General features: G+C 44.6%; 1 protein-coding gene across 1 annotated transcript; it reads left to right on the forward strand.

Annotated features, from left to right (window-relative positions):
- Nucleotides 1-16,785: 16,785 nt before the first annotated feature.
- On the forward strand, nucleotides 16,786-26,734 carry LOC143768091 (uncharacterized). The gene is made up of 7 exons (XM_077256781.1): nucleotides 16,786-16,853; nucleotides 20,351-20,492; nucleotides 20,622-20,798; nucleotides 20,881-21,004; nucleotides 21,088-21,185; nucleotides 21,384-21,474; nucleotides 25,319-26,734. Exons 2-7 carry the CDS (start codon nucleotides 20,394-20,396, stop codon nucleotides 26,482-26,484), a joined length of 1,755 nt encoding a protein of 584 aa, XP_077112896.1. The 5' UTR covers nucleotides 16,786-16,853; nucleotides 20,351-20,393; the 3' UTR covers nucleotides 26,485-26,734.
- Nucleotides 26,735-27,881: the final 1,147 nt, after the last annotated feature.

Here is a 27,881-nt window from a genome sequence, read left to right on the forward strand (position 1 = left end):
TAAATCGCTGAGGTGAAAGTAGCTTTTTGCAGCAGATCCGGCAGTTTTTCCGCATCTGCCTTGTAAAGGAACATTTACGGCAAGACTGCGTTCGGCCTCATTCATTCCCTATGGGACTTGCGGACATGTGAGTCACTTGCGGTTTTACCGCGATCCGGCAAATGCGGTACTTGCAGTGTTTTTTGTATCACCGCAAGTGTAAAACCACAAGTGCCGCACATGTCCGCAAGTAGCCATCACTACCTGTCCCTGCACCTTCCTAGCTCATCCCTAACCATCCCACTCTGACCTAAAACTACACTATAAAGCTTTAGGAAAACAATGTATTAACTGACATATTCCTATGATAATGAGGCTCCAGGCTACGGCGTAGACTGGGACGGGCAGTCTCCGGGTCTCCATTCTCTCTCTGTGCACAACCTCAGTCCCTGCCTCACTGCCTGTGCACAGACATCCCTCCACCGGACCCGGTAATCACCGTTCGCAGTGGCATACCGGCAGAGGTGTATCTAGGGTTTCTGGAACCAGGGGCAAGAATTCAGTTTGGTTCCCCCCCAGGACATATGCGATTTGCACACTTAGTCATGTACCCACGAGCTCCTCTCCCTAATGCACTCAATGTTCAGTGAAAAACAGAGAAGCAGAAGAGAAGCTCGTTGTCACAGGACCATAAGTATGAAAATCACATATGAGTGACGTGTCCATGTGACGACTACTGGAACCTGCAGAGCTGAATCCTGACGTCGCAGGCTTCTGAGTTCTCACAATGCACGCCATGCACACTTTTAGAATTCTCCCTTGCCTGTGGACAGTCATGTCAGCACAAGCATGCGGTTTGTATACTTCTGACCACATTCTGACTAGACGTGCCCGGCCTCGCTCAGTGCATTTTCATTGACGGAGGCCGCATATGTCTAGTCAGCACGTGACCGCATGTATGTAGATCGCAGCACGAGAGAATCCTGACAGCGTGCAGTGCACACTGTGAGAATTCAGAAGTCTGCAGTCACAAAGAATGACTGCAGACTCGTCACAAACCTGGACATCCCCTTTAATGCTCCTAACATAAATAAAAACATGAGAGTTAGCATGACAAATAACATTTACATCCAGGTACCTTATAGATGACGTCGCCTCTGGAGCCGTTCTTCTTTTCTTCATCTTGTCCAGACCCCTGTTGTGAATTCTGTTTGTGGGCTCCCCCGGTGGTGTTTTATGGTAGTGCCACTTATTTGCCTTCTTCTATCCTTGATCACCTGTTGACACCCATTAGGGGAGTTTCCTATTTAAGGCTGCTTGGCTGCTGGTCTGATGCCGGCCAACAATGTATCAGTAGCATTCTGTTGCATTCTCCTGCCTCAAGATCCTGTTCAGCTAAGTTGAATTTTGTTTCTAGTTTATGCTATTTTTGTCCAGCTATTTGCAATGTGACTCTCTGTAGCTGGAAGCTCTCGTGGACTGAAATTGCCACTCCAGTGGCATGAGTTGTCACTGGAGTTTTAAAGTAATTTCAGGATGGTGTTTTTGAGTAGTGTTTTGAAGTTGACCGTGAAGTGACTCTTTCCTGTACTTCTGCTATCTAGTAAGCGGACCTCACTGTGCTAAATCTGCTGTTCATCCTACGTATGTCTTTTCCTCTTGACTCACCGTCAATATCTGTGGGGGGCTGCTATCTCCTTTTGGGGTTCATCTCTGGAGGTAAGGCAGGCCTGTATATTCCTCTGATAGGGGTAGTTAGATCTCCGGCTGGCGCGTGGTGTCTAGGGCATCGTAGGAAACACTCCCCGGCTACTTCCAGTGTCGTGTCAGGTTCAGGTCACGGTCACTTTAGTTTCCATCACCCGAGAGCTAGTCCGTTGTTATTTTGATTTCCCTGCCATTGGGAAAATCATAACAGTTTGGCCGGCCGTCATGTGTTAAAACTATGCACTAAAGCAGGAAAGGATATGAAAAGGTTTTTTTTCCTTCTGTGTTTGGAAAGTGCACCTTAGTGCTTATTTGTACTCCTTGCTTAAACTGCAGTCTTCAGCCTTTTTTTTTTTTTTCCTCTCTTAATCTCTGAATGGCTTTGGTTACACCTGTTTGAATCATGGATCCACAGAGTTTGGTTGCAGGTCTGAATAACCTGGCTACAAAGGTCCAGAACTTACAAGATTTTGTTATACGTGCTCCAATGTCTGAACCTAAGATCCCTATGCCTGAATTTTTTACCGGAGACAGATCCCGTTTTTTGAATTTCAGAGAGAATTGTAAATTGTTTTTGTCTCTGAAATCTCACTCTGCTGGTGATCCTGCGCAACAGGTTAAAATTGTTATTTCTCTATTGCGGGGTGACCCACAAAGTTGGGCATTTGCATTGTCGCCAGGGGATCCTGCGTTATTAAATGTAGATGCGTTTTTTCTGGCTTTGGGGTTGCTTTATGAAGAACCTAATTTAGAGATTTTGGCTGAGAAAGCCTTGATAGCTCTTTCCCAAGGGCAAGATGAAGCTGAGATATACTGCCAAAAATTTCGTAAATGGTCGGTGCTTACTAAATGGAATGAGTGCGCTCTAGCAGCTAATTTCAGAGAAGGTCTCTCTGATGCCGTGAAGGATGTCATGGTGGGGTTCCCTGTGCCTACAGGTCTGAATGATGCCATGAAATTGGCTATCCAGATTGATCGGCGTTTACGGGAGCGCAAATCTGTGCACCATATGGCGGTATCTTCTGAGCAAAAATCTGTGCACCATATGGCGGTATCTTCTGAGCAAAAACCTGTGCACCATATGGCGGTATCTTCTGAGCAAAAACCTGTGCATCATTTGGTGGTGACCTCTGAAAAGGCACCAGAGCATATGCAATGCGATAGTGTATTGTCTAGAGGCGAACGACAGAATTACAGGCGCAAAAATGGGTTGTGCTTCTATTGTGGAGATCCAGCTCATGTTATATCAGCATGCTCTAAACGCATAAAGAAGGTTGATAAAAAGGTTGATAAATCTTTTTCTATGGGTACCTTGCAGTCTAAATTTCTTTTGTCCGTGACATTGATTTGTACTTTATCGTCTGTTACTGTGGATGCTTATGTGGATTCTGGCGCCGCTCTGAGTCTCATGGATTGGTCCTTTGCCAAGCGTTGTGGGTTTGATTTAGAGCCTCTGGAGGTTTCTATTCCCTTAAAGGGTATTGATTCTACACCTTTGGCTAGCAATAAACCACAATATTGGACACAAGTGACTATGCATCTTTCCCCAGACCATCAGGAGATTATTCGTTTCCTTGTGTTATATAATCTACATGACGTATTAGTACTTGGATTACCATGGTTACAAATTCATAATCCAGTCTTGGACTGGAGATCAATGTCTGTGCTGAGCTGGGGATGTCGGGGGATTCATGGGGATGCACCTTTGGTTCCCATTTCTTCATCTACTCCCTCTGAGATCCCAGCATTTCTGTCAGATTTTTATGATGTCTTTCAGGAGCCTAAAACTGATTCTCTCCCCCCTCACAGAGAGTGTGACTGCGCTATTGAGTTGATTCCCGGTAGTAAATTTCCTAAGGGTCGCTTGTTTAATTTGTCTGTACCTGAACATACTGCTATGCGGGAGTATATCAGAGAATCTTTGGAAAAGGGTCATATTCGCCCCTCTTTGTCTCCACTGGGGGCAGGGTTTTTCTTTGTGGGTAAAAAGGATGGTTCATTGAGACCTTGTATCGACTATCGACTTCTGAATAAGATTACAGTTAAATACCAGTACCCGTTACCTTTACTGACTGATCTTTTTGCTCGCATAAAGGGGGCGAAGTGGTTCACTAAGATCGATCTACGTGGTGCGTATAATTTGGTGCGGATTAAGCAGGGGGATGAGTGGAAGACCGCATTTAATACGCCTGAAGGCCATTTTGAGTATTTGGTAATGCCTTTCGGTCTCGCGAATGCCCCTTCCGTTTTTCAGTCCTTTATGCACGATATTTTCCGTGAATATCTGGATAAATTTATGATTGTGTATTTGGATGATATTTTGATTTTTTCGGAGGACTGGGAATCTCATGTTCAACAGGTCAGGAGAGTTTTTCAGGTTTTACGAGCTAATTCTCTATTTGTGAAGGGCTCAAAGTGTATTTTTGGGGTTCAGAGAATTTCCTTTTTGGGATATATTTTTTCCCCTTCATCTATGGAGATGGACCCTGTTAAGGTTCAGGCTATTTGTGATTGGATACAACCTACTTCTCTAAAGAGTCTTCAGAAATTCTTGGGATTTGCTAATTTCTATCGCCGATTCATAGTGGGTTTTTCTGCCATTGCTAAACCTTTGACTGATTTGACCAAGAAGGGTGCTGATGTTGCTAATTGGTCCTCTGCGGCTGTGGAGGCCTTTCGGGAGCTTAAGCGCCGCTTTTCTTCTGCTCCTGTGTTGCGCCAGCCTGATGTTTCGCTCCCGTTCCAGGTTGAAGTAGATGCTTCCGAGATCGGAGCAGGTGCAGTTTTGTCGCAGAAAGGTCCTGACTGCTCAGTGATGAGACCATGTGCGTTTTTCTCTCGAAAGTTTTCGCCCGCTGAGCGAAATTATGATGTTGGAAATCGGGAGCTCTTGGCCATGAAGTGGGCATTTGAGGAGTGGCGTCATTGGCTTGAGGGTGCTAGACACCAGGTGGTGGTCTTGACTGACCACAAAAATCTAATTTATCTTGAGTCAGCCAGGCGTCTGAATCCTAGACAGGCGCGCTGGTCGTTGTTTTTCTCTCGATTTAACTTTGTGGTTTCATATCTGCCTGGGTCTAAGAATGTGAGGGCGGATGCCCTCTCTAGGAGTTTTGAGCCTGACTCGCCTGGTGATTCCGAACCTACTGGCATCCTGAAGGATGGGGTGATATTGTCAGCTGTCTCCCCTGACCTGCGGCGCTCTTTGCAGGAGTTTCAGGTGGATAGGCCTGATCGCTGTCCGCCTGGTAGACTGTTTGTCCCTGATGACTGGACCAGTAGAGTTATTTCGGAGGTTCACTCTTCCGCGTTGGCAGGTCATCCTGGAATTTTTGGCACCAGGGATCTGGTGTCTAGGTCCTTCTGGTGGCCTTCCTTGTCTCGAGATGTACGTATTTTTGTGCAGTCTTGTGATGTTTGTGCTCGGGCCAAGCCCTGCTGTTCCCGGGCCAGCGGGTTGTTGTTGCCCTTGCCTATTCCTAAGAGGCCTTGGACGCACATCTCTATGGACTTTATTTCTGACCTTCCTGTTTCTCGTAGGATGTCCGTCATCTGGGTGGTGTGTGACCGTTTTTCCAAGATGGTTCACTTGGTACCTTTGCCCAAATTGCCCTCCTCCTCTGAGCTGGTCCCTCTATTTTTTCAGAATGTTGTGCGTTTGCATGGTATTCCTGAGAATATAGTGTCTGACAGGGGTACTCAGTTTGTGTCTAGATTTTGGCGGGCGTTCTGTGCCAGGATGGGCATCGACTTGTCTTTTTCGTCTGCATTCCATCCTCAGACTAATGGCCAGACTGAGCGTACTAATCAGACCTTGGAGACTTACTTGAGGTGTTTTGTGTCCGCTGATCAGGACGATTGGCTTGATTTTTTGCCATTGGCAGAGTTTGCCCTTAACAATCGGGCCAGTTCTGCCACTTTGGTTTCTCCATTTTTTTGTAATTCAGGGTTTCACCCTCGCTTTTCGTCCGGTCAATTGGAGTCTTCGGATTGTCCTGGAGTAGATGCTGTGGTTGATAGAATGCATCAGATTTGGGGACAGGTTGTGGACAATCTGAAGTTGTCCCAGGAGAAGACTCAACAGTTCACTAATCGTCATCGGCGTGTCGGTCCTCGTCTTTGTGTTGGGGACCTGGTTTGGTTGTCTTCTCGATTTGTTCCTATGAAGGTCTCGTCTCCTAAGTTTAAGCCTCGGTTTATCGGCCCTTATAGGATTCTGGAGGTTCTCAATCCTGTGTCCTTTCGTTTGGACCTCCCAGCATCTTTTACTATTCATAATGTTTTTCATCGGTCATTGTTGCGGAGGTATGAGGTGCCGGTTGTTCCGTCTGCTAATCCTCCTGCTCCTGTGCTGGTTGAGGGTGAGTTGGAGTATGTGGTGGAAAAGATCTTGGACTCCCGTGTTTCCAGATGGAAACTTCAGTATCTGGTTAAGTGGAAAGGCTATGGTCAGGAGGATAATTCTTGGGTGACAGCATCTGATGTTCATGCTCCTGATTTGGTTCGTGCATTTCATAGTGCTCATCCAGATCGCCCTGGTGGTTCTGGTGAGGGTTCGGTGCCCCCTCCTTAAGGGGGGGGTACTGTAGTGAATTCTGTTTGTGGGCTCCCCCGGTGGTGTTTTATGGTAGTGCCACTTATTTGCCTTCTTCTATCCTTGATCACCTGTTGACACCCATTAGGGGAGTTTCCTATTTAAGGCTGCTTGGCTGCTGGTCTGATGCCGGCCAACAATGTATCAGTAGCATTCTGTTGCATTCTCCTGCCTCAAGATCCTGTTCAGCTAAGTTGAATTTTGTTTCTAGTTTATGCTATTTTTGTCCAGCTATTTGCAATGTGACTCTCTGTAGCTGGAAGCTCTCGTGGACTGAAATTGCCACTCCAGTGGCATGAGTTGTCACTGGAGTTTTAAAGTAATTTCAGGATGGTGTTTTTGAGTAGTGTTTTGAAGTTGACCGTGAAGTGACTCTTTCCTGTACTTCTGCTATCTAGTAAGCGGACCTCACTGTGCTAAATCTGCTGTTCATCCTACGTATGTCTTTTCCTCTTGACTCACCGTCAATATCTGTGGGGGGCTGCTATCTCCTTTTGGGGTTCATCTCTGGAGGTAAGGCAGGCCTGTATATTCCTCTGATAGGGGTAGTTAGATCTCCGGCTGGCGCGTGGTGTCTAGGGCATCGTAGGAAACACTCCCCGGCTACTTCCAGTGTCGTGTCAGGTTCAGGTCACGGTCACTTTAGTTCCCATCACCCGAGAGCTAATCCGTTGTTATTTTGATTTCCCTGCCATTGGGAAAATCATAGTAAATATAGAAAAACTGACTGAACAGCCATCTAGTCTGAACTGGTGCATAACCAAAAAAGTCTTACATAGCAAATAGATAATGGCTGCACTCAAGTTTATTGTGCTAAAGCAAGGAAATGTGCAATACATGAAATGTGAACAGCATAATGGCTTGTGAAATTTATGAAAAAACACATGAGATTTTTAGCACAAAATTTGGCCAAATGTTGTGAGCCCATTCACCAAACGTCAAGGTAATCTCAGATCGAATGGGTAACTAACCTGTCTGCCTAGTGTGAACACTTACCTATGGCTAATAAAATGGTAAAGCCTGTATTTATAGAGGAGGTTAGAACCAACTGTGTTTGGATGTAATTAAAATCACAGCATGGTGAAGGGCGGGGCGTTCAAGTCAGAAAAAGCAATACATAGTAAATATAGAAAAACTGACTGAACAGCCATCTAGTCTGAACTGGTGCATAACCAAAAAAGTCTTACATAGCAAATAGATAATGGCTGCACTCAAGTTTATTGTGCTAAAGCAAGGAAATGTGCAATACATGAAATGTGAACAGCATAATGGCTTGTGAAATTTATGAAAAAACACATGAGATTTTTAGCACAAAATTTGGCCAAATGTTGTGAGCCCATTCACCAAACGTCAAGGTAATCTCAGATCGAATGGGTAACTAACCTGTCTGCCTAGTGTGAACACTTACCTATGGCTAATAAAATGGTAAAGCCTGTATTTATAGAGGAGGTTAGAACCAACTGTGTTTGGATGTAATTAAAATCACAGCATGGTGAAGGGCGGGGCGTTCAAGTCAGAAAAAGCAATACATAGTAAATATAGAAAAACTGACTGAACAGCCATCTAGTCTGAACTGGTGCATAACCAAAAAAGTCTTACATAGCAAATAGATAATGGCTGCACTCAAGTTTATTGTGCTAAAGCAAGGAAATGTGCAATACATGAAATGTGAACAGCATAATGGCTTGTGAAATTTATGAAAAAACACATGAGATTTTTAGCACAAAATTTGGCCAAATGTTGTGAGCCCATTCACCAAACGTCAAGGTAATCTCAGATCGAATGGGTAACTAACCTGTCTGCCTAGTGTGAACACTTACCTATGGCTAATAAAATGGTAAAGCCTGTATTTATAGAGGAGGTTAGAACCAACTGTGTTTGGATGTAATTAAAATCACAGCATGGTGAAGGGCGGGGCGTTCAAGTCAGAAAAAGCAATACATAGTAAATATAGAAAAACTGACTGAACAGCCATCTAGTCTGAACTGGTGCATAACCAAAAAAGTCTTACATAGCAAATAGATAATGGCTGCACTCAAGTCAGACTAGATGGCTGTTCAGTCAGTTTTTCTATATTTACTATGTATTGCTTTTTCTGACTTGAACGCCCCGCCCTTCACCATGCTGTGATTTTAATTACATCCAAACACAGTTGGTTCTAACCTCCTCTATAAATACAGGCTTTACCATTTTATTAGCCATAGGTAAGTGTTCACACTAGGCAGACAGGTTAGTTACCCATTCGATCTGAGATTACCTTGACGTTTGGTGAATGGGCTCACAACATTTGGCCAAATTTTGTGCTAAAAATCTCATGTGTTTTTTCATAAATTTCACAAGCCATTATGCTGTTCACATTTCATGTATTGCACATTTCCTTGCTTTAGCACAATAAACTTGAGTGCAGCCATTATCTATTTGCTATTGGGAAAATCATAACAGACCCCATGATGAGTTTTCTCATCCACAGCCGTCTCTGCAGACCTCCATATTCTCCGCTCTTTTGCAGAAAATCTCCACATGACGCCCTTAAAGATACAAGTGTCATTATAATGCTCCTGAATAAAAAATTGCCCTTCACTATATTGTTTGCACAAAATATGACCCCCCACACTGTCCCTCTTAAGGTAAATGCTCTTCACACTGACCTCTCCTTTCCATACCGGCCCCCTCTTCACACTGTCCTCTCACACTGTGTGCCCTATAGGGCTCAGTATTTATACTCTACTCTCTCATCACACTCCCCCTCCTTGGTATACTGTCCTGGCTGTGCCCTTACACTGTCCCTCCATGCTATGCCCCACTACTGTTTCTATTCTGTGCCCACTCATTTTTCTGCCCCATACTGTCTCCTCACACTATTCCCCTCCCTCCTCATACTGTCTCCTCTCACATCCCCCCAGTTCACCATCCTGTCTCCTCATATATTTACCCCCTCACTTTCTATACTGCCTGCTCACCTGACTCCCCATACTTTGTCTGCACACATCCCATCACCCTCACTCCCTGTACTCTGTCCACATCCATTTTTCACATTGCTACTCATACTGTGTCCACACACATTCCCTCGTTCGCTCCCCATACTGTCTGCACCCATCCCCCATATTTTTTCCTTCACATATGCCCCCCATTCCCCCATACTGTTTCCTCATACATGCCCCCCATTCTCCAGTACTCTTTCCTTATACATGTCCCCCATCCTCCCATCCTGTATGCATGGCTCGGCTCCCCCCATCTTGTATGCATGGCTAGGCTCCCCCATCCTCCCATCTTGTATGCATGGCTTGGCTCCCCATCCTCCCATCTTGTATGCATGGCTCGGCTCCCCCATACTCCCATCTTGTATGCATGGCTCGGCTCCCCCATACTCCCATCCTGTATGCATGGCTCGGCTCCCCCATACTCCCATCTTGTATGCATGGCTCGGCTCCCCCATACTTCCATCCTGTATGCATGGCTCGGCTCCCCCATCCTCCCACCCTGTATGCATGGTTCCCCCATCCTGTAGGCATGGCTCCCCCATCCTCCCACCCTGTATGCATGGCTCCCCCATCCTCCCACCCTGTATGTATGGCTCCCCCATCCTACCATCTTGTATGCATGGCTCGGCTCCCCATCCTCCCACCCTGTATGCATGGCTCCCCCATTCTCCCATCCTGAATGCATGGCTCCTCCATCCTCCCACTCTGTGTGCATGGCTCCTCCATCCTCCCACCCTGTATGCATGGCTCAGCTCCCACATCCTCCCATCCTGTATGCATGGCTCCTCCATCCTCCCATCCTGTATGCATGGCTCCCCCATCCTCCCATCCTGTATGCATGGCTCCTCCATCCTCCCATCCTGTATGCATGGCTCCCCCATCCTCCCATCCTGTATGCATGGCTCCTCCATCCTCCCATCCTGTATGCATGGTTCCCCCATCCTCCCATCCTGTATGCATGGCTCCTCCATCCTCCCATCCTGTATGCATGGCTCCCCCATCCTCCCACCCTGTATGCATGGCTCCTCCATCCTCCCATCCTGTATGCATGGTTCCCCCATCCTCCCATCCTGTATGCATGGTTCCCCCATCCTCCCATCCTGTATGCATGGCTCCCCCATCCTCCCACCCTGTATGCATGGCTCCCCCATCCTCCCACCCTGTATGCATGGCTCCCCCACCCTGTATGCATGGTTCGGCTCCCCCATCCTCCCACCCTGTGTGCATGGCTCCCCCATCCTCCCACCCTGTGTGCATGGCTCCCCCATCCTCCCACCCTGTGTGCATGGCTCCCCCATCCTCCCACCCTGTGTGCATGGCTCCCCCATCCTCCCACCCTGTGTGCATGGCTCCCCCATCCTCCCACCCTGTATGCTTGGCCCCCCATCCTCCCACCCTGTATGCATGGCCCCCCATCCTGTATGCTTGGCCCCCCATCCTCCTACCCTGTGTGCACGGCTCCCCCTTCCTCCCACCCTGTATGCTTGGCCCCACCATCCTCCCACCCTTAATGCTTGGCCCCCCCATCCTCCCACCCTGTGTGCACGGCTCCCCCATCCTCGCACCCTGTATGGTTGCCCCCCCATCCTCCCACCCTGTATTCTTGCCCCCCCATCCTCCCACCCTGTATTCTTGCCCCCCCATCCTCCCACCCTGTATGCACGGCTCCCCCATCCTCCCACACTGTATGCTTGGCCCCCCATCCTCCCACCCTGTATGCATGGCCCCGCCATCCTCCCACCCTGTATGCATGGCCCCGCCATCCTCCCACCCTGTATGCACAGTTCCCCCATCCTCCCATCCTGTATGCACGGCTCCCCCATCCTCCCACACTGTATGCATGGCTTCCCCATCCTCCCACCCTGTATGCATGGCTTCCCCATCCTCCCACCCTGTATGCATGGCTCCTCCATCATCCTCCCCTGTCCTCCGTCTTCCTCCATCCTCCTCTATCCTCCCCTGTCATACTCACCTTTCTCTCACCATGCGGTGCAGAACTTCCCGGCATCTCTGTCGCGCCTTCCTTCCTGTATGAGTGTTCACGTGGTACCGCTCATTAAGGTGATGAATATGCGTCCATATTCATCATCTTGATGAGCGGTACCACATGACCGCTGAGGACAGGACGAGCTGCCGGCGCTGAGACGGAGTTGCAGCAGGCACCGCTGGAGGAGGGTGAGTATGAAGTCTTCAAGGAGGGGGCGGGAAGGTGGGAGGGAGGGGGGGTGGGCGCTTGACTCTGAACTTTATAAAGAAAAAAAAAACCTTGCTCAAGTGCGCCCCCCCGCATCCTGCCGCCCTAGGCACATGCCCTCAAGTGCCTAGTGGCAAATACAGCCCTGACGAGCCTTGTCACATAACTTAGGATAATAGCCAAACCAGAATCTCAATTTGCAGACACTGTGTTTCGGGGTACTGCCCCTCATCAGTGCAAAGTGGGGATCTGGTTTGGCTGTGTGAGAGGCGTCCGACCGATCTCCAAGAAGTATTGTTTCTCTTTGCAGAGATTGACATGCTAAGCATGCCGAGATGAGGCCTCAATGCTCCTCTGGGCACAAGAAAAACAATGGTGTGCTTGGTTTTAACGTGACTTTATTCTTTCATGAGTTATTTACAAGTTTATGACCACTTATAAAATGTGTTCAAAGTGCTGCTCATTGTGTTGGATTGTCAATGCAGCCCTCTTCTCCCACTCTTGATACACTGATAGCAACACCGCAGAAGAAATGCTAGCACAGGCTTCCAGTATCCATTGTTTCAGATGCTGCACATTTCGTATCTTCACGGCATAGACAATTGTCTTCAGATGACCCCAAAGATAATTGTCTAAGACATCAGATCGGGAGACCTTGGTGGCCATTCAACTGGCCCACGACGACCAATCCACTTTCCAGGAAACTGTACGTGTAGGAATGCTCGGACCTGACACCCATTAATGTGGTGGTGCACTACCTTGCTGGAAAAACTCAGGGAACGTGCCATCTTCAGTGCATAGAGAGGGCAACACATCATCATGATGGTCATCGTGGGCCAGTTGAATGGCCACCAAGGTATTTCAAAAAGGTTGGTACAGTGTCTCCATATCTACTTCAGGACTGTAATCCCTACCGTAATTGTGAAGAACACGGCAAGCTTTAACGACAGAATCAACTGTCCTAATATCCAACTGGATGGTGGTGTTGAAGATCCTCCACTGACTTACCATGATTCCAATGGTGCATTCCACAACTCTTCGTGCCCGGCTCAGCCTAAAGTTAAAAATCCTCTTCTGGGCATTCAGTCCCCTTCGTGGATATGGGCACAGCAAGTTTATCATAAGGGGAAAAGCCTCATCCGATTGCATCACAAAAGGGACTGGGTATTTGGTCCCTGAAAGAGGTTGAGGGGCTGGGAGCATAACAGCAGCTTGAAGAATTTACATTCCAATCTGAGAAATTCTCAGTACCTGGGAGTCCCCTGTTCTGCCATAGGCACAAACATTGATTGCCACAAACTTGTAATGTGCGTCAGCCACCGCCATCGGGATCACCGAGAAATATTTCTTAGAATTGTAGAAGACAGATCCTGACCGTGATGGCTGAGTTACTCATATGCTTTCCATCACTTGCACGTATGCAGTTCGGGAAGTTGGCAACAGTCTGAAAGCCTGCTGAGACCTGACGCCAAGTCTCTCTTCGGTTGGGAAAGGCATCACCATGGGCTGCAATTTCTGCCAGATAACATCACATGTGCTTCAAACAATTTGAGAAATAGTTGATTTTCCCACTCAGAATTGAAGATGCAGTGATGTAAAGCTCTCTCCTGTGGCCAAAAATCTGAAACGACCAAAAAAAAAAGAAAAAACATGACCTGCGATTGATCTCAGCAGCAAGGTGGTATTAGTATGTCTTATCATTGTAAAACAACAAATGGAACACTGCTGATATCACCTGACCCTGACCCCCACATGTACTTATGCAGGCTAAGGCTGCCGTCACACTAGCAGTATTTGGTCAGTATTTTACATCAGTATTTGTAAGCCAAAACCAGGAGTGGGTGATAAATGCAGAAGTGGTGCATATGTTGCGATTATACTTTTCCTTTATTTGTTCCACGCCTGGTTTTGGCTACAAATACTGATGTAAAATACTGACCAAATACTGCTAGTGTGACGGCAGCCTTACAGATGAAAATCATTCAGCTGCGGCAAGAGAAACTAAATCTCCGAGCACTAAAAAATACTCGGAGGACCCCCGAGCATGCTCAAGAAATCTCGAGAAACGAGTATATTCATCACTAGTTGTGTCCAAAAAAAGGTCAAAAAACAAACCTGCGCAAGTCAGGGTACAGATTAATACAGTGTCCCTTTTCTGCACAGTTCTCAAGTAAGGGGGTGAACCCAGAAGCGATGCTTGGGCTATGCCCAAATTCCCAAGGCAAAATCGAGTAATGAGCTCTTGTACTCATCACTAATTGTCATCTGTGCTGCTGTTATAAAATGGACATGTCTCCATGGGGTCTGCATGATAACACGGTCCATGTAAAAACACGGACATCGGAGCAGCCCTATAGCTTATAATGGGTACTTTTGGTATGCATGCAAAAACGGACGACACACGTACTGGAAACACGGATGTGTGAAGGAGGCCTGTATGAAGGTCATTTTGTGGAAATTCAGAAATAGTGGAAATGGTTTTTTTTAAGTTTTGCATTTGGATGTATTAAAAAAAATCCTTTGCTGAGATAATCTTTAGTGATGAGCGAATATACTCGGTACTCGAGATTTCCCGAGCACGCTCAGGTGTCCTCCGAGTATTTGTAAGTACTCGGAGATTTAGTTTTCAGCGCCGCAGCTGAATGATTTACATCTGTTAGCCAGCATAAGTACATGTGGGGATTCACTAGCAACCAGGCAACCCCCACATGTACTTATGCTGGCTAACAGATGTAAATCATTCAGCTGCGGCGCTGAAAACTAAATCTCCGAGTACTTACAAATACTCGGAGGACACCCGAGCATGCTCGGGAAATCTCGAGTACCGTATATATTCGCTTATCACTAATAATCTTATTAATGTGCATCTGCTGTGTAGTGTGTAATGGCTGTGTCCGACCATGCAGAGCCGCTCTAGTTCATGGTAGACTGTATCCATGGCTGTACTGTACCTGAGCTGGATGAATGGTGGTCTCAGAAGATATCACATTACATTATTTTATTAAATAATAGTTTCCCAAGGCACATAGGATGCTTGAGAACATTGCTGAAAGGCATATACCATGTACACAGGGTACATTACAAGCTCATTTACCAAACACAGATACTCTGCTCTATGCAGTTGGACCTTTTTGCTTTCAGAAAGAAATTTATAAGCTTCAATAGATGATTTCTCACATTGTATGATATCCCATAGTTATGAGTCCGCGATCAGTTTATTTAGCTCAGTCTATTTCGATACAACTCTCATGCAAGTCTTAACCAGAAGCTCTGCTGGAAGAAGGTAGACCTGTCGACTAGTGGTTAGCAACATCTCCGCCTGCTAAGCCCTGAATATTTTATCTTACATAAAGTAAAGTGATAAGGCTGGCAAAAAAGTCAGTGATGGACAATTTATTGAGCTAAATGTGGCAGAAATCTGGAGCAGTTTGGTGCCTTGTCCAATGAGATTGACCTCTCTTGAAAGAATTGTGGCCTAGGGTGAGAAATTATGTGCCAAACAAAAGAGAAGTCAAAACCTTGTTCCAAATTTTTGACACAAAGTAATCCAACAAACAGGTGGGACAGAGAAAAACAATGAAAGGTGAGCGGTGGATATCCACGGGCGCCATGCTCTGAGACAGGAACCTGATGAAAGAGATGGATCTTCCCTGAAACGCGTTATGTGTTCAATAGATCAACTTCTCCTATCTGACCTGGGTGGTTCCTGACTCTTAGAGCGTGGCGTCCTGTGGATATCCACCACCCACCTTCCATCATTCTTCTCTGTATCACGACTCCTGAGCGGTTGGAAGGTGCTGCCGCGTTCCAGTACCACCTCATTCACCGCCTAGCATCAACGTTGTGCCTGGCATACACAACTACCAGAGGTGTGTTGAACACGTCTTCCCCCTCCGCTTAAGTACTGTGACTTTCTTCACATAGAGCGCCCTCTTTTGGTTTATTTTAACAAATAAGTGCATCAGATTTATCAAACAACATGGGAAAATGAGACACTTAGATAAATACGAGATACTGATAATTCTGGCACACTTGAGTGCAATGATTAAGGACATGCGTCCGAAGCCCATTTGTACGATTTTTTAATCTTTTTATGCGGTGGTGGTTTTTTGGTTGCTCTTAACATTTGTATGTTTTTCTAATAAATCAATTAATTTTACCGAATTCTCCTGCTGCTGGAATCCCTTGTTTTGTCTGGATGGTCCTGGTGCACCCCAGTCTCTGTGAAGTGGAATTCTTTGGGGTGAGCTGACTATAGAGATCCAGATTCGAGGAGATTTGTTTTCTCACTTGAGTGTTGTTTTTTACAGCAGCTGCTAATAACATTCACATGAGCATTACAATGTATCTGAAAAAATCATGTTATACTGTGGTATCCAATTTTTTTTCTCTCTCAACCATAATCTTGAATGGGTGATTCTCATCCGATTTCAGAGTAAAATCGCAGCATACTGCAATTTTTTTCACACATAGTAAAAAAAAATGGTTCAGCTGTTCTGCCTCATTTGATAAGGGCTCTTTCTGATGTCCGTACTAGTCGGATCTCCTGACCCAAGTGTGAAAGCTTCACGCTCGGGTCAGGAGATGTGAGGCCAGTCCGAGCGATGTGATCTGACATCCGGCCGATATTTCTCTACCGTAGTTGAAGACTCTGGTGGACCTATCAAGGCTTGAATAAGATTGATCTTCCTACAAGAGTGTTCATCAAATTGTCATGGCTCGAGATCGTTAAACAATAGTGATGAGCGAATATACTCGTTACTCGAGATTTCCCGAGCACGCTCGGGTGACCTCCGAGTATTTTTTAGTGCTCGGAGATTTAGTTTTCGTCGCCGCTGCTGCATGATTTACATCTGTTAGCCAGCGTAAGTACGTGTGGGGGTTGCCTGGTTGCTAGGAAATCCCCACATGTAACCAAGCTGGCTAACAGATGTAAATCATTCAGATGCGGTGAGGAAAACTAAATCTCCGACCACTAAAAAATACTCGGAGGACACCCGAGCGTTCTCGGGAAATCTTAACTAACGAGTATATTCGATCATCATTTTTAAAAATACTCAAAATTGGCAGGAGACAGAACTACATCTCCCATCAACCCATGGGAGTGAGACAGGAAGTACGATGAGCTAAAAAAAAAAAAGTGAGGGAACATAGAATAGATTTCATTCCTGGAAGATTATGGGTGAATGCTCCATTGTCGTCCTGAGGTAGACTGAGAAAGAGCTTTGTTTGATTACAGTCCTTTCCCTCCACTGAATGTTCACAACAGAACTCCTGTCGTATAACAATCTCCCTGCTGTTCTATATACTCCTCCCCAGATCACATGACTGTGACCTCATCACAGGTCCTGTGCACACAGAGCAGCCTTATATGAGGTGTGGGGCTCTGCAGGTGGAGGTACGTGCTCGAGATGCCTCATTACTATCTGTCAGGATTAGACTTTATTCACACTTGCACGTCCATAAAAAAAAATTTTCACGTACATTTCACTTACAAAAAATGGGCGATTTCTAAGAGTCTCCTAGCAACTGATCCGTATATAACAGACGGCTCACAGATGATGCCGTCTGTGGACAGTCCATTTTCTTTGCGGACCTGTTCATAAGCTGGTCAACAAGTCAACGCAGAACTGGAAATGTGAATATTCCCAAATAATATATCTGTTAGTGATGAGAGAGCATGCTCGAATAAGGCATTCTCCGAGCATGCTCAGGTGCTGCCCGATCGACTTCAGTGTGCTCAAAAACTATGTTCGAGTCCTTGTGGCTGCATGTCTCGCAGTTGTTAGACAACCGCAACACATGCATGGATGGCCTGTTAAGCAATCCCCACATGTGTTCCGGCTGTTGAACATATTTTTCGAGCATGTCTAAGACACTCGGTTAGCACACGCCTTATCCAAGGATGCTCGCTCATCACTAATGTCGGTGTAATTTCACACTACGAGCACATCATTCATTCCCCAGAATGGAGACATGGGATCTGATTCATCATGACCGACGTTGTCCTTGCTGGTCTCGACTACCTGTAGCTCGGGTCAGAGCTATAAAAAAAAAAAAGTTGCATGGTCCACTAAAATTACTCATCTTCAGTGATGAGCGAATATACTCGTTACTCGAGATTTCCTGAGCATGCTCGGGTATCCTCTGAGTATTTGTAAGTGCTTGGAGATTTAGTTTTCATCATCTCAGCTGAATGATTTACAGCTACTAGCCAGCAGAAGTATATGTGGGGGTTGCTTGGTTGCTAGGGAATCCCCACATGTAATCAAGCTGGCTAACAGATGTAAATCATTCAGCTGCTGCAAGGAAAACTAAATCTCCAAGCACTTAACAAATACTCGGAGGACACCCGAGTGTGCTCGGGAAATCTCGAGTAGCGAGTATATTCACTCATCACTACTCATCATTAAAGGGAATCTGTCACCTCATTTTTAGTATATAAGCTGCGGCCACCGCGATTAGGGGCTTATCTACAGGATTCTGTAATGCTGTAGATAAGCCCCCCGATGTAACCTGAAAGATAAGAAAAACAAGATAGATTATGCTCACCCGGGGGCGATCCCGATGTGGTCCGGTCCGATGGGCATCGCGATCCGGGTCTGGCGCCTCCCATCATCATGTGATGACATCCTCTTCCTTGCTTCCTGCCCCGACTCCTGCGCAGGTGTACTTTATCTGCCCTGTTGAGGGTAGAGCAAAGTACTGCAGTGCGCAGATACCGGGAGAGGTCCGAGAAGCCCAGCCCCTGCAGGGCAGATAAAGTACGCCTGCGCAGGAGCCGCAACAGGAAGCAAGGAAGAGGACATCATCGTATGAAGAAGATGCGCCAGACTCGGACCAGACTGCACCCAGACCGCCCCTGAGTGAGCATAATCTAACTTGTCTTTCTTATCTTTTAGGTTACATCTGGGGGCTTATCTACAGCATTATAGAATGCTGTAGATAAGCCCCTAATGGCGGTGGCCGCAGCTTATATACTAAAAATGAGGTGACAGATTCCCTTTAAATAAAAGGAAGGGGAAAAGGAATAGAGGACAACTGTACAAAAAGTGACACTCGATGAATCGGCTGAAAAGTTTGGAGTCCTGAAAAACTTAAAAACAAAACAGGGGAACACATATCAGATAGACATAAAAAGGGAACAAATTAAAATAATAAGACGCAAACTGAAAAAACACCAAAAACTAGACATGAATGGATTTGGGTATGATCAAAAGATGTTTTTTTTATTAGGTGGAAAACTCTGATAAATCTATGCAATTTTTCGTTAATTTTTGTTCAGTTCTGACACTCGTACATTAAGTTTTTTCTTTCATGCTTTTATTTAATTTTTTTGTTCTGATGCAGATTCCATGAGGAATCCGAATTGAAATGACGTTAATGTTTTTTTTCCTTTGCGCAGTTTTAAAGGCCTATTCAGAAAAATAAATCACTGTATGGACAGCAGTGAAATTGATAGGAAGCATATTGATATTAGGGGTTGGTGGATGTTGGAGCGAATCTGCGTTAAAACCAACATTAAAAAACTGTGTGAACATAACCTTAGTCTGTGGCATAAAGCTCAATAATGGCTGGCATTAAAACACGTCACTCAGGTGATAACACTTGCTTAATGGTATATATGTGAAGGGGGCACAGGGCCGATGCGGTGGGCCGGTTCTGACTTCTCTTCACCCTGGAACCCCTCTTCTAATCGGGAATCTGACATATGTGTGTTGTGCTGTGGGATTTGTAATGTTCTCACTCATCGTTCGGGAGCCCTTGTTACCTCCCTGTCCTTGGGACCAGTATCAGTAACACAAACACCAGGAGTCATTTGGTCCGGTTCAACAGGTTAATTTTTACTGTGCGATTTGGATACATTCGGCGGCGGCATACAGTATGAGACAGAGTCCCTTCTGATTGATGTTCCCTTTGCCCAGAACGCTGCCAGATCTTACCTCTGTTCTGCCCGAAGTACCCTTGCCTCAACAGCTTCTGTTGTTTTCAGGGGTTTCCTATCTGGAATTACATCTTCTCTGAGGAAAGCTATCTTTCCCCTTCGCTGTGACCCAAACAACCTCTTCCACTTAAGGGAGAGAGACATGGAATCTGATGCCTCTTCTGGGCTCTAGGCCCTGAACCACCCCGGGATCTGTGTGAAACTTCAGATGTGTCCTCATACTGTTAGGAGGCTTCAAACTGATAGGCCTCTTTGTAGTACATGCATCCACTGACCTTGAACCTTTCACTCCCTAACACTGTCTTACACTTCCCCCCAACTAGGAAATGCTTCCCCCTTTTACCTGTTCTGTCCCCTTCCATTGTGTGAACAAATCCCAAGATTTTACCTATATCTTAACCTGAAAGATGCTAACTGTATCCCTATAGACTTGTACAGGTTCCCCTAGTGGACAGACCTCCCCAATGCCCTGTGATGGCCTTGAGTTAAAACCTCCAGGAAACCGAGACACAAACCGGCCATAAGGATAAAATGAGATTTCTATCTAAAAACAGATATGAATTAAATACTCTTTACTCTTTCTGAACATGGCGTCTTCTTCTTACCCACTTGCGTATGAATCACAATGGAGGCAAGCTTCAGGATATTGAACTAGTTTCACCTTCTGGCATCGTCCAGAGTCAGTCCTCAGAATCCGTATTCCATTCCTATTTGCTGTGAAAAGTCCTTTGATGTTTGTACCTTGAGACCCCCATATTATTCATTATCTCCATGATCTGAATTTTTCACAATCTAAATCTTTTGTGACCCAACTGATAAGACAAAGGCACTTTGTGCCCGAACTTTAGATTTATAAGGTGCTTTACCAGGTTATACAAGTATCACCGCTCCAGTAGTGTTTTGTATTTTTAACCTGCCTTGTATGATTTTGTCATCTTCTTTCTATTTAGGTTCCTGATAAACGCTAAATTTTTAGCTGATGTCTTCTACAAAATGTACCTAGACCCATCATGGATGGATAAGGACAGAGACAAGATGGCGGAGAGGATATTACACCTCACCCTAGAGATCCTCTTCCGGCTTACTGGAGAGGTGAGAGATTCTGATGACGTCACATTACATTATTCTTATCTATGGGAATAACAGATGGACAGAACTGGAGAGGTGAGGACTCTGGAAATGTCTGTAGTGAGATTTATTAATTTGTCTCTCCATAACCAGAATTACACAGTGGTGAAGAAGACCTCTAGTGAGCGCTGTCTGGACCCTGTGTCTGAGGGATGGGGAAGACCCCTGAGCCCAATCACAAGGCCTCCACCTCACCTGATACATGAGGACATCAATGACCAGAAGATCCTAGAACTCGCCTACAAGATGATTGAGCTGCTGACTGGAGAGGTGACACTGCTGGGAATGCTGGGACATTATATAGTAACGCTATGAAGGGATCGGGGGGATGACGGTATCATGTATGTGTCAGGTTCCTATAAGGTGTCAGGATGTCTCTGTCTATTTCTCCATGGAGGAGTGGGAGTATTTAGAAGGACACAAAGATCTGTACAAGGACGTCATGATGGAGGTTCCCCAGCCCCTCACATCACCAGGTAATAGACAGGACTAAATACACACGGCCTATAATTATCTGTATGTAAAGAATGAATTCACTCCCTGTATGTGTTTCCTCCAGATCTATCCAGTAAGAGGACAACACCAGAGAGATGTCCCCGTCCTCTTCTTCCACAGGATTGTAAACAGGAAGATCCTAGTGTTCCTCAGGATCATCAGGTAGATGGAGAGAAGGTGTCATGAGATCTCCCCTATGATGTGTAGACGGCTGTGAAGGTCTTGTGCTCAGTCTTGTTTTACCCACCAGTATTATATGTTTTATACTTGTGTAATGAGATCGGTGGAGATGGCAGGATTAGAGCTGATCATAGATGTGACTTCTCCATCTGTTGGTGACTTTTACAATATTTGTTTCAGGGTGAAGATCTGACCCATATTAATACTACAGAGACATATGTGAGGGGTGATGAGTGGTGTAAAGAGGAGATTCCTACATATGACTACCCAGGTGAGTAGTAACCACTAAATGCAGAGAAGTCACAGATTCTTCTCAGTGCCTGAAATAATTTTGTGTTACATTTGATAAGTTCTGTCCTCTCAGGATTTGTTATCGGTATATTCATGGTTTTCTGAAGAATTCTTCCACTTAGGCAACCTTAATGTGACGGCTTTTCAAGTTTTTGTCTGTTGTTTCTTAGTGAGGAGCGACCGTGTTTGGATGTGGTGTTATCCGACCATGCTCGAGTGCTGAATGTCTTTGGCATACTCGAAAAATATGTTTAAGTCCCCGTGGCTGTTCAACAGCCATAACACCTGCAGGGATTACCTTAGGCTTCTTTTACACTTAGCGTGGTTTTGCGTCCCGTTTTTGCGTCCCCGATAGATTTCTATGGGGCCGCAAAAACAGGCCACAATAATTCCACAGAGCGCCGTATGCCGTGTGGCCGTGAGGGCCGTATTTACCTGCTCGATATTTTTCATGGCTTACGGATATGGCCCCCATTGAAAATCAACGGGGCTGCAAAAACAACCGAAGCTTGTTTTTGCAGCGCACCGTGACTTCCGCCTTTGCGGACCGCCGTTTTTTTTTCCAACACTTTTGCCATAGTATTGGAAACCCAAAAACCTGCGATCTGCAAGTTTTTTGCGTTCTGTTATTGTGGCAGACCGTAAAAAATGCGACAATACCTGCCCGCAAAAAGCACGATAAGTGTAAAAGAAGCCTAACAAACAGGCAATCACTGAGCTCAGCACTGATGCCGATTTAGTCAGCACAAGCGGTGGAGCTCAGTGATTAGCTGCAACGGTCCCAGGCGCTACCAACCTGACGTCTCTGTTTCAACCTGTAAACAGTGTCCTGCTGTACCTGGTGAACTCCCACTGCCATGGGTCTGGTCGCGGTCAAACCCTCTGCGACTGCGATTGTTACACATCTGCTCACACAGATCCATTGACAGAAAGGAAGACTTTTGAAATCTGTTGACACAAGAGTAATAAAAAAGTAAAACTATATAAATTTGGCATCACCTTATTTATATTAACTTACAGAATAAAGTTACACTATATGTTCTGCTCGTCTATGAGCTGTTTCCGTTTCTCCCCATAAATAATCAGTTATTTAATAAATTATATGTAGTCCAAAATTGTGCCACTTACTAATGGAGATCAGTTGAGCTGTGTTTCTTACTTGCTGCTGAGATAACAGTGATGTGAAACTTGAAATACTGCTTTGTTGATGTACTGCAGGATGGGCTGTATACAGGGGACAGAAAAGGTACCTACTGCAGAAAATGTGTACAGGGGCTGAAATAAGAGATGCCGTATTTTTCATATTATACGACACATTTTTTACCCTCAAATCTGGAGGTGCGTCTTATAATCGAAATGTAGCTTACCGGGAGGGGCAGATGTGGTGGAGTGAAGTCACAGAAGGCAGGGTTGCTGCTGCTGGAGTGGGGCGATGCTGTGGTCCACGGGTTGAAAGGAGGTGCATGTCCTGGCGGTATGAGGCTGCGGGCCCTGGGCTTTCAGAAAATATCAGTGGTAAGCAGATTCCTCATACTCCCTATTGATTTCCTTGCATGCGCAAATTGAGATCTCGGGAGCTGATACCTCAATCTGCGCATTCGCTGCATCCAGAGACCATTCCCCCAAAGCCACAGCATAGAAATCAATGGGAAGAGCGGGGACTTCATTTACCGCTCACATTTTCTGAAAGCCCAGGGCTTGTAGCCTCATACCGCCAGGGCACCCCCTCCTACCAACCCAGTGACTGCAGCATAGCCCCACTCCTGCAGCAGCAACCTTGCTTTCTGTGACCCCGTTCCACCACATCTGCCCCTCTGGTAAGCTACATTTGGATTATAACACGCAACTCTGGAAAAAGTGTGTCTTATAAAATGAAAAATATAGTATCTCTTCTTTCAGCCCCCTGTACACAGTCATCTCCTGCAGTATGTATGTTTTCTGTCCCCTGTATACAGCCCCATCCTGCAGTATTTCAACAGAAGGGTATTTGAAGTTTCACATCACTGTTTTCTCAGCAGCAAGCAATAAACACAGCTCAACTAATCTTCATTAGTCAGTGGTACAATTTTCGACTGCATATAACTTAGAAGATGGGGTACTCTACAGGAGCAGAGAGTGCATGGAAGCACAAGGTGAATTCTACACTTATATTAGCTTGATTATAAGGCCTCTTTCAAACATCAGTTTTTTAGAATCAGTCACAATCCGTCAAAGTGTTGAAAAGACGGATCCTGTGCAGATTATAATAAACTGATAGAGAGAGAGAGTCCCTGAATGGAAAAATGGGTTAAATTAAAGGAATAGAAATTCTTCCAGGCATGCTCAGTTTAAAAAAACCGGAATCCGTCGCTGGATTTCATCTTTTGACAGACAGCAACGGATCCTGCGCCCATAGGCTTCCATTCTAGCCAACGACAGACGCCGCTGGATCCGTCGCTGGCCGACTTTTCGACGCAGACAAAAAACGTTTCTTTGTAAGTCTTCTCCCGACATCGAATGAACAAATTCCGACGGATGCAGCGCACGACGGACGAAACGTGAGGCCATCCGTCGTAATCCGTCGCTAATACAAGTCTATGAGAAAAAGACGGATCAAGCGGGCAAAGTCGCTGGATCCATTTTTTTCACAAAATGACGGATTTTGACGGAAACAAAAAGACTGAAGTGTGAAAGAGGCCTTACTCAGACTAGTCCAGAGTACAAAGGAGAAGCAACTGCTACCAGGAAATGTAGTTTAAGCAAATAAGGATAGGACCACCCATTCAGTTTGTTGAACCTGGATGCATTGAGGGGCAGATAGAGCTGAAAAAGGAAACAAAGGTATGATACAGAAAAAATAATATTTTGGGCTTAGTCTATATATTAACAATAAGTATGCATTTTCGATTCTTTGTGAAAAATAATACAATTCTGTTAATAACCATTTAATGACCAAGTGTTAAGGGAAAACTGCAAGCAAATAGTCTGGTGACCTAGTATCATGATTTATTATTTCTCACTCTACTACTATATGGAGATTATTTTTGGCATTTGTGTTTGCTATTTTATGTAGAAATGTTATAAAATATAGCATAAATCTTAATGGGATTGCTCCCTTTTAGAAAATCCCAGACCACAGGTGTAGTTACTTATGAAAATGAAATACGGTCTACTCCCCATCTCCTTGTTCACCAGTGAGTTTTTGTTACTGGTCCCAGTGTCTGATCAGCCAATCAATGAGATCAGAGAGAGCAGCAGATCTTAAAGGGGCATGCCATCGATACGGGCAGAGTCACTGAGCTGACTGTCTGCCAGGCTGTCGATGTGACATTAGAGATACAGCCAATATCATACACCACGAATAGTGATGAGCAAGTATACTCGTTACTCGAGATTTCCGAGCACGCTCGGATGTCCTCCGAGTATTTTTTTAGTGCTCGGAGATTTAGTTTTCATCGCCCCAGCTGAATGATTAACATCTGTTAGCCAGCTTGATTACATGTGGGGATTCCCTAGCAACAAGGCAACCCCCACATGTACTTATGCTGGCTAGCAGCTGTAAATTATGCAGCTACGTCAACAAAAACTAAATTTCCGAGCACTTACAAATACTCGGAGACCCCCCGAGCATGCTTGGAAAATCCTGAGCAACGAGTATACTCACTCATCACTAACCATGAACAGCAGCAGAGACTCACAAGTGGTCCCAGGAATGGTGAGTAACTCTAAAAAACAATCTGCACCCAATGATCAGGCGTCAGGCTTTTCTGAAAGGAGACAGCCCCTTTAACAATATAGAATTACAGTTACATTATTACAAAATAACTCTGTTTTATTTTTGGTAGATGTCTTCACTAGGAACTCAAAGAGACATCTGATATCTTCAGAATTGAAAGCAGGAGTTGATGGTATCACACCAGATACATATTCTGAGAATACCATGATCCTCGACAACAAAGATCTATCATCTGATCAACAGGTCCTATCTTCTGATTCATTACAGGCTCTTAAACAAACTAAAAATCACATAAAGGGTGTGAAAAAGAGAAGAGGTCTCACAAGGGCGAAGCAATTTTCGTGTTCAAAATGTGGGCAATGTTTTAATTATAAATCAGATCTTGTTATGCATCAAAGAATTCACACAGTGGAGAAGCCATATTCATGTTCAGAATGTGGAAAATGTTTTAATTGGAGATCATACCTTGTTAGGCATCAAAAAACTCACACAGGGGAGAAGCCATACTCCTGTTTAGAGTGCGGAAAAAGTTTTAAGCAAAAAGTAACTCTTGATATACATCAGAGAATTCATACTGGGGAAAAGCCATTTTCATGTAAAGAATGTGGCAAATGTTTTAGCCATAAACCATCTTTTGTTATACATCAAAGAAGCCACACAGGGGAGAAACCATATTCATGTTCAGAATGTGGGAAATGCTATAGCGCTAGAATAAATCTTGTTCTACATCAAAGAAGTCACACAGGGGAGAAGCCATATTCATGTTCAGAATGTGGAAAATATTTTACCCGAAAATCAAATCTTGTAAGACATCATCAAATTCACACCAAGCATAAGTTATCTTCATTTTTATGTTCAGAATGTGGGGCATCTTTTAAATGGAGGTCAGATCTTTTTATACATCAGAGAATACACCCAGGGGAAAAGCCTAATTCATGCTCAGAGTGTGGGAAATGTTTTAATTCGAGATCACACCTTGTTAGGCATCAAATAAATCACACGGGGGAAAAGCCACATTCATGTTTAGATTGTGGAAAATGTTTTAGGCGGAGATCAACTCTTGTTATACATCAGAGAATTCACACAGGGGAAAAACCATTTTCATGTTTAGAATGTAGCAAATCCTTTAGCCGTAAATCATCTCTGGTTATGCATCAGAGAAGCCACACCGGGGAGAAGCCATATTCATGTTCAGAATGTGAGAAATGTTATAGGGCTAAAATAAATCTTGTTAAACATCAAAGACATCACACAGAGAAGAAGCAATTTTCATGATCAGAAAGCAAAAAATGTTTTATTAAGAGATTATGCCTTACCAACCATCAAAAATCTCATCTAAGTGTTCAGCCATAATTATATTTGGCATGTTGGATATATTTTACCCACACATTACAACTTAATAAACATTAAAGAGCTCACACAGAGAAAGTTTGTTTTTTGTTTTTCTGTTTCCGTACAATAAAACCAGTCCTTCTGATGCAAGGACCAATATCATTTTTATTTTTCGATGCATGGAAATTTATGGTGTGTTTTAACGGGGTTGTAGCAGATTTTATTGTATAACTGTGTTATCAATTTTATCCTGTTTTACTGATGAGCTGTGTCTGCCCAATTTTTTTTTAATTTTTTGCTGGCTAAAAAAACCTGAATGCTGCTTGATCCATTTGTTTCCTGGATCAGTTTTTAATGGATGACTACTACATATGTAAATCATAGAACGAGGAATGCAGGTGTGGGAAAAACACAAAGAATATTACAAAGAAAAACCTCAAACAGTCCCCAAAGAATGAGAATTTACGGAAACCGTTTCCATTTGAAAATGTTGTTTGTTTGTTTTTTTACCGTACATTTTTTTGTAAAATTGGAAAGAGGAGGTTAGTAACCTCTGGGCATTCTTCTTGATTTAATGGCACAATGCCCAAGGGTGCATTATGGGTGTGATTCATAACAGCGATTATGACATAATTATGTTGTAAATCATTTTGAAAATTTAATTTTTGCACATCGTGGAGTTGTTAAAAAATTTAGCAACTTTGGTTGTTTCTACAGCAGTTTTGTCCAAATGCACCAAGATGGGCTGTAACCCTCGAGCGTGATGCCACAGCTTGTCTAATTCACCAGAAATCTTACTCATCATTCCAAACTGGTGAAAATTTGAGGTAAAGCGTACACTTTTCAAATATGTCCGATTCATCAAAACTGACATGAATATCATCAGTCTTGATCACTCAAAAGGTAGTGTAGGATTAGATTTCAAGATGTGATCGTTGTTAGTGTCCATGAGCTCTGCTTTTTGCCACGTTATGCCACGGTGTAATGCAGTCCATCTAACGGACTTTTAAAATGTAATGTGAACCCAGCCTAAGCAAATACCCTTCCGTAAGTAAATAATTAGCAATAGTGCATGAAAACAATATAGGGTGCTTAGTTAACATAATTTTGATTGAAAAACCCATAAAAGTCATCCAACCACGTCATGGTGACCCTATTCTGGACAATCTTAACCTCTAGTATTAAAATCTTACCATATGTCTAAATTTCAAAACCCAAGATAAAAACAAAGTAAGCAAATACCCTTTGTCACGGTTCACGAGGAGGATACCCTTATCTTCCCCACCCCTCACACCAATTTGTCATGAACCGGTATTGTTTGGTTGCCCCTGGTTCCTTTC

Source organism: Ranitomeya variabilis, chromosome 4, assembly GCF_051348905.1.
Source record: "Ranitomeya variabilis isolate aRanVar5 chromosome 4, aRanVar5.hap1, whole genome shotgun sequence".
In the NCBI taxonomy this organism is placed as follows: Eukaryota; Metazoa; Chordata; class Amphibia; order Anura; family Dendrobatidae; genus Ranitomeya; species Ranitomeya variabilis.

Bases quoted from the DNA above. Each gene is read 5' to 3' on its own strand.
- LOC143768091 (XM_077256781.1), top strand. From the start codon at position 20,394: ATGTACCTAGACCCATCATGGATGGATAAGGACAGAGACAAGATGGCG. The intron at 20,799-20,880 runs GTGACACTGCTG...TGTATGTGTCAG, and splicing joins TTGAGCTGCTGACTGGAGAG to GTTCCTATAAGGTGTCAGGA. The intron at 21,005-21,087 runs GTAATAGACAGG...TGTTTCCTCCAG, and splicing joins CCAGCCCCTCACATCACCAG to ATCTATCCAGTAAGAGGACA.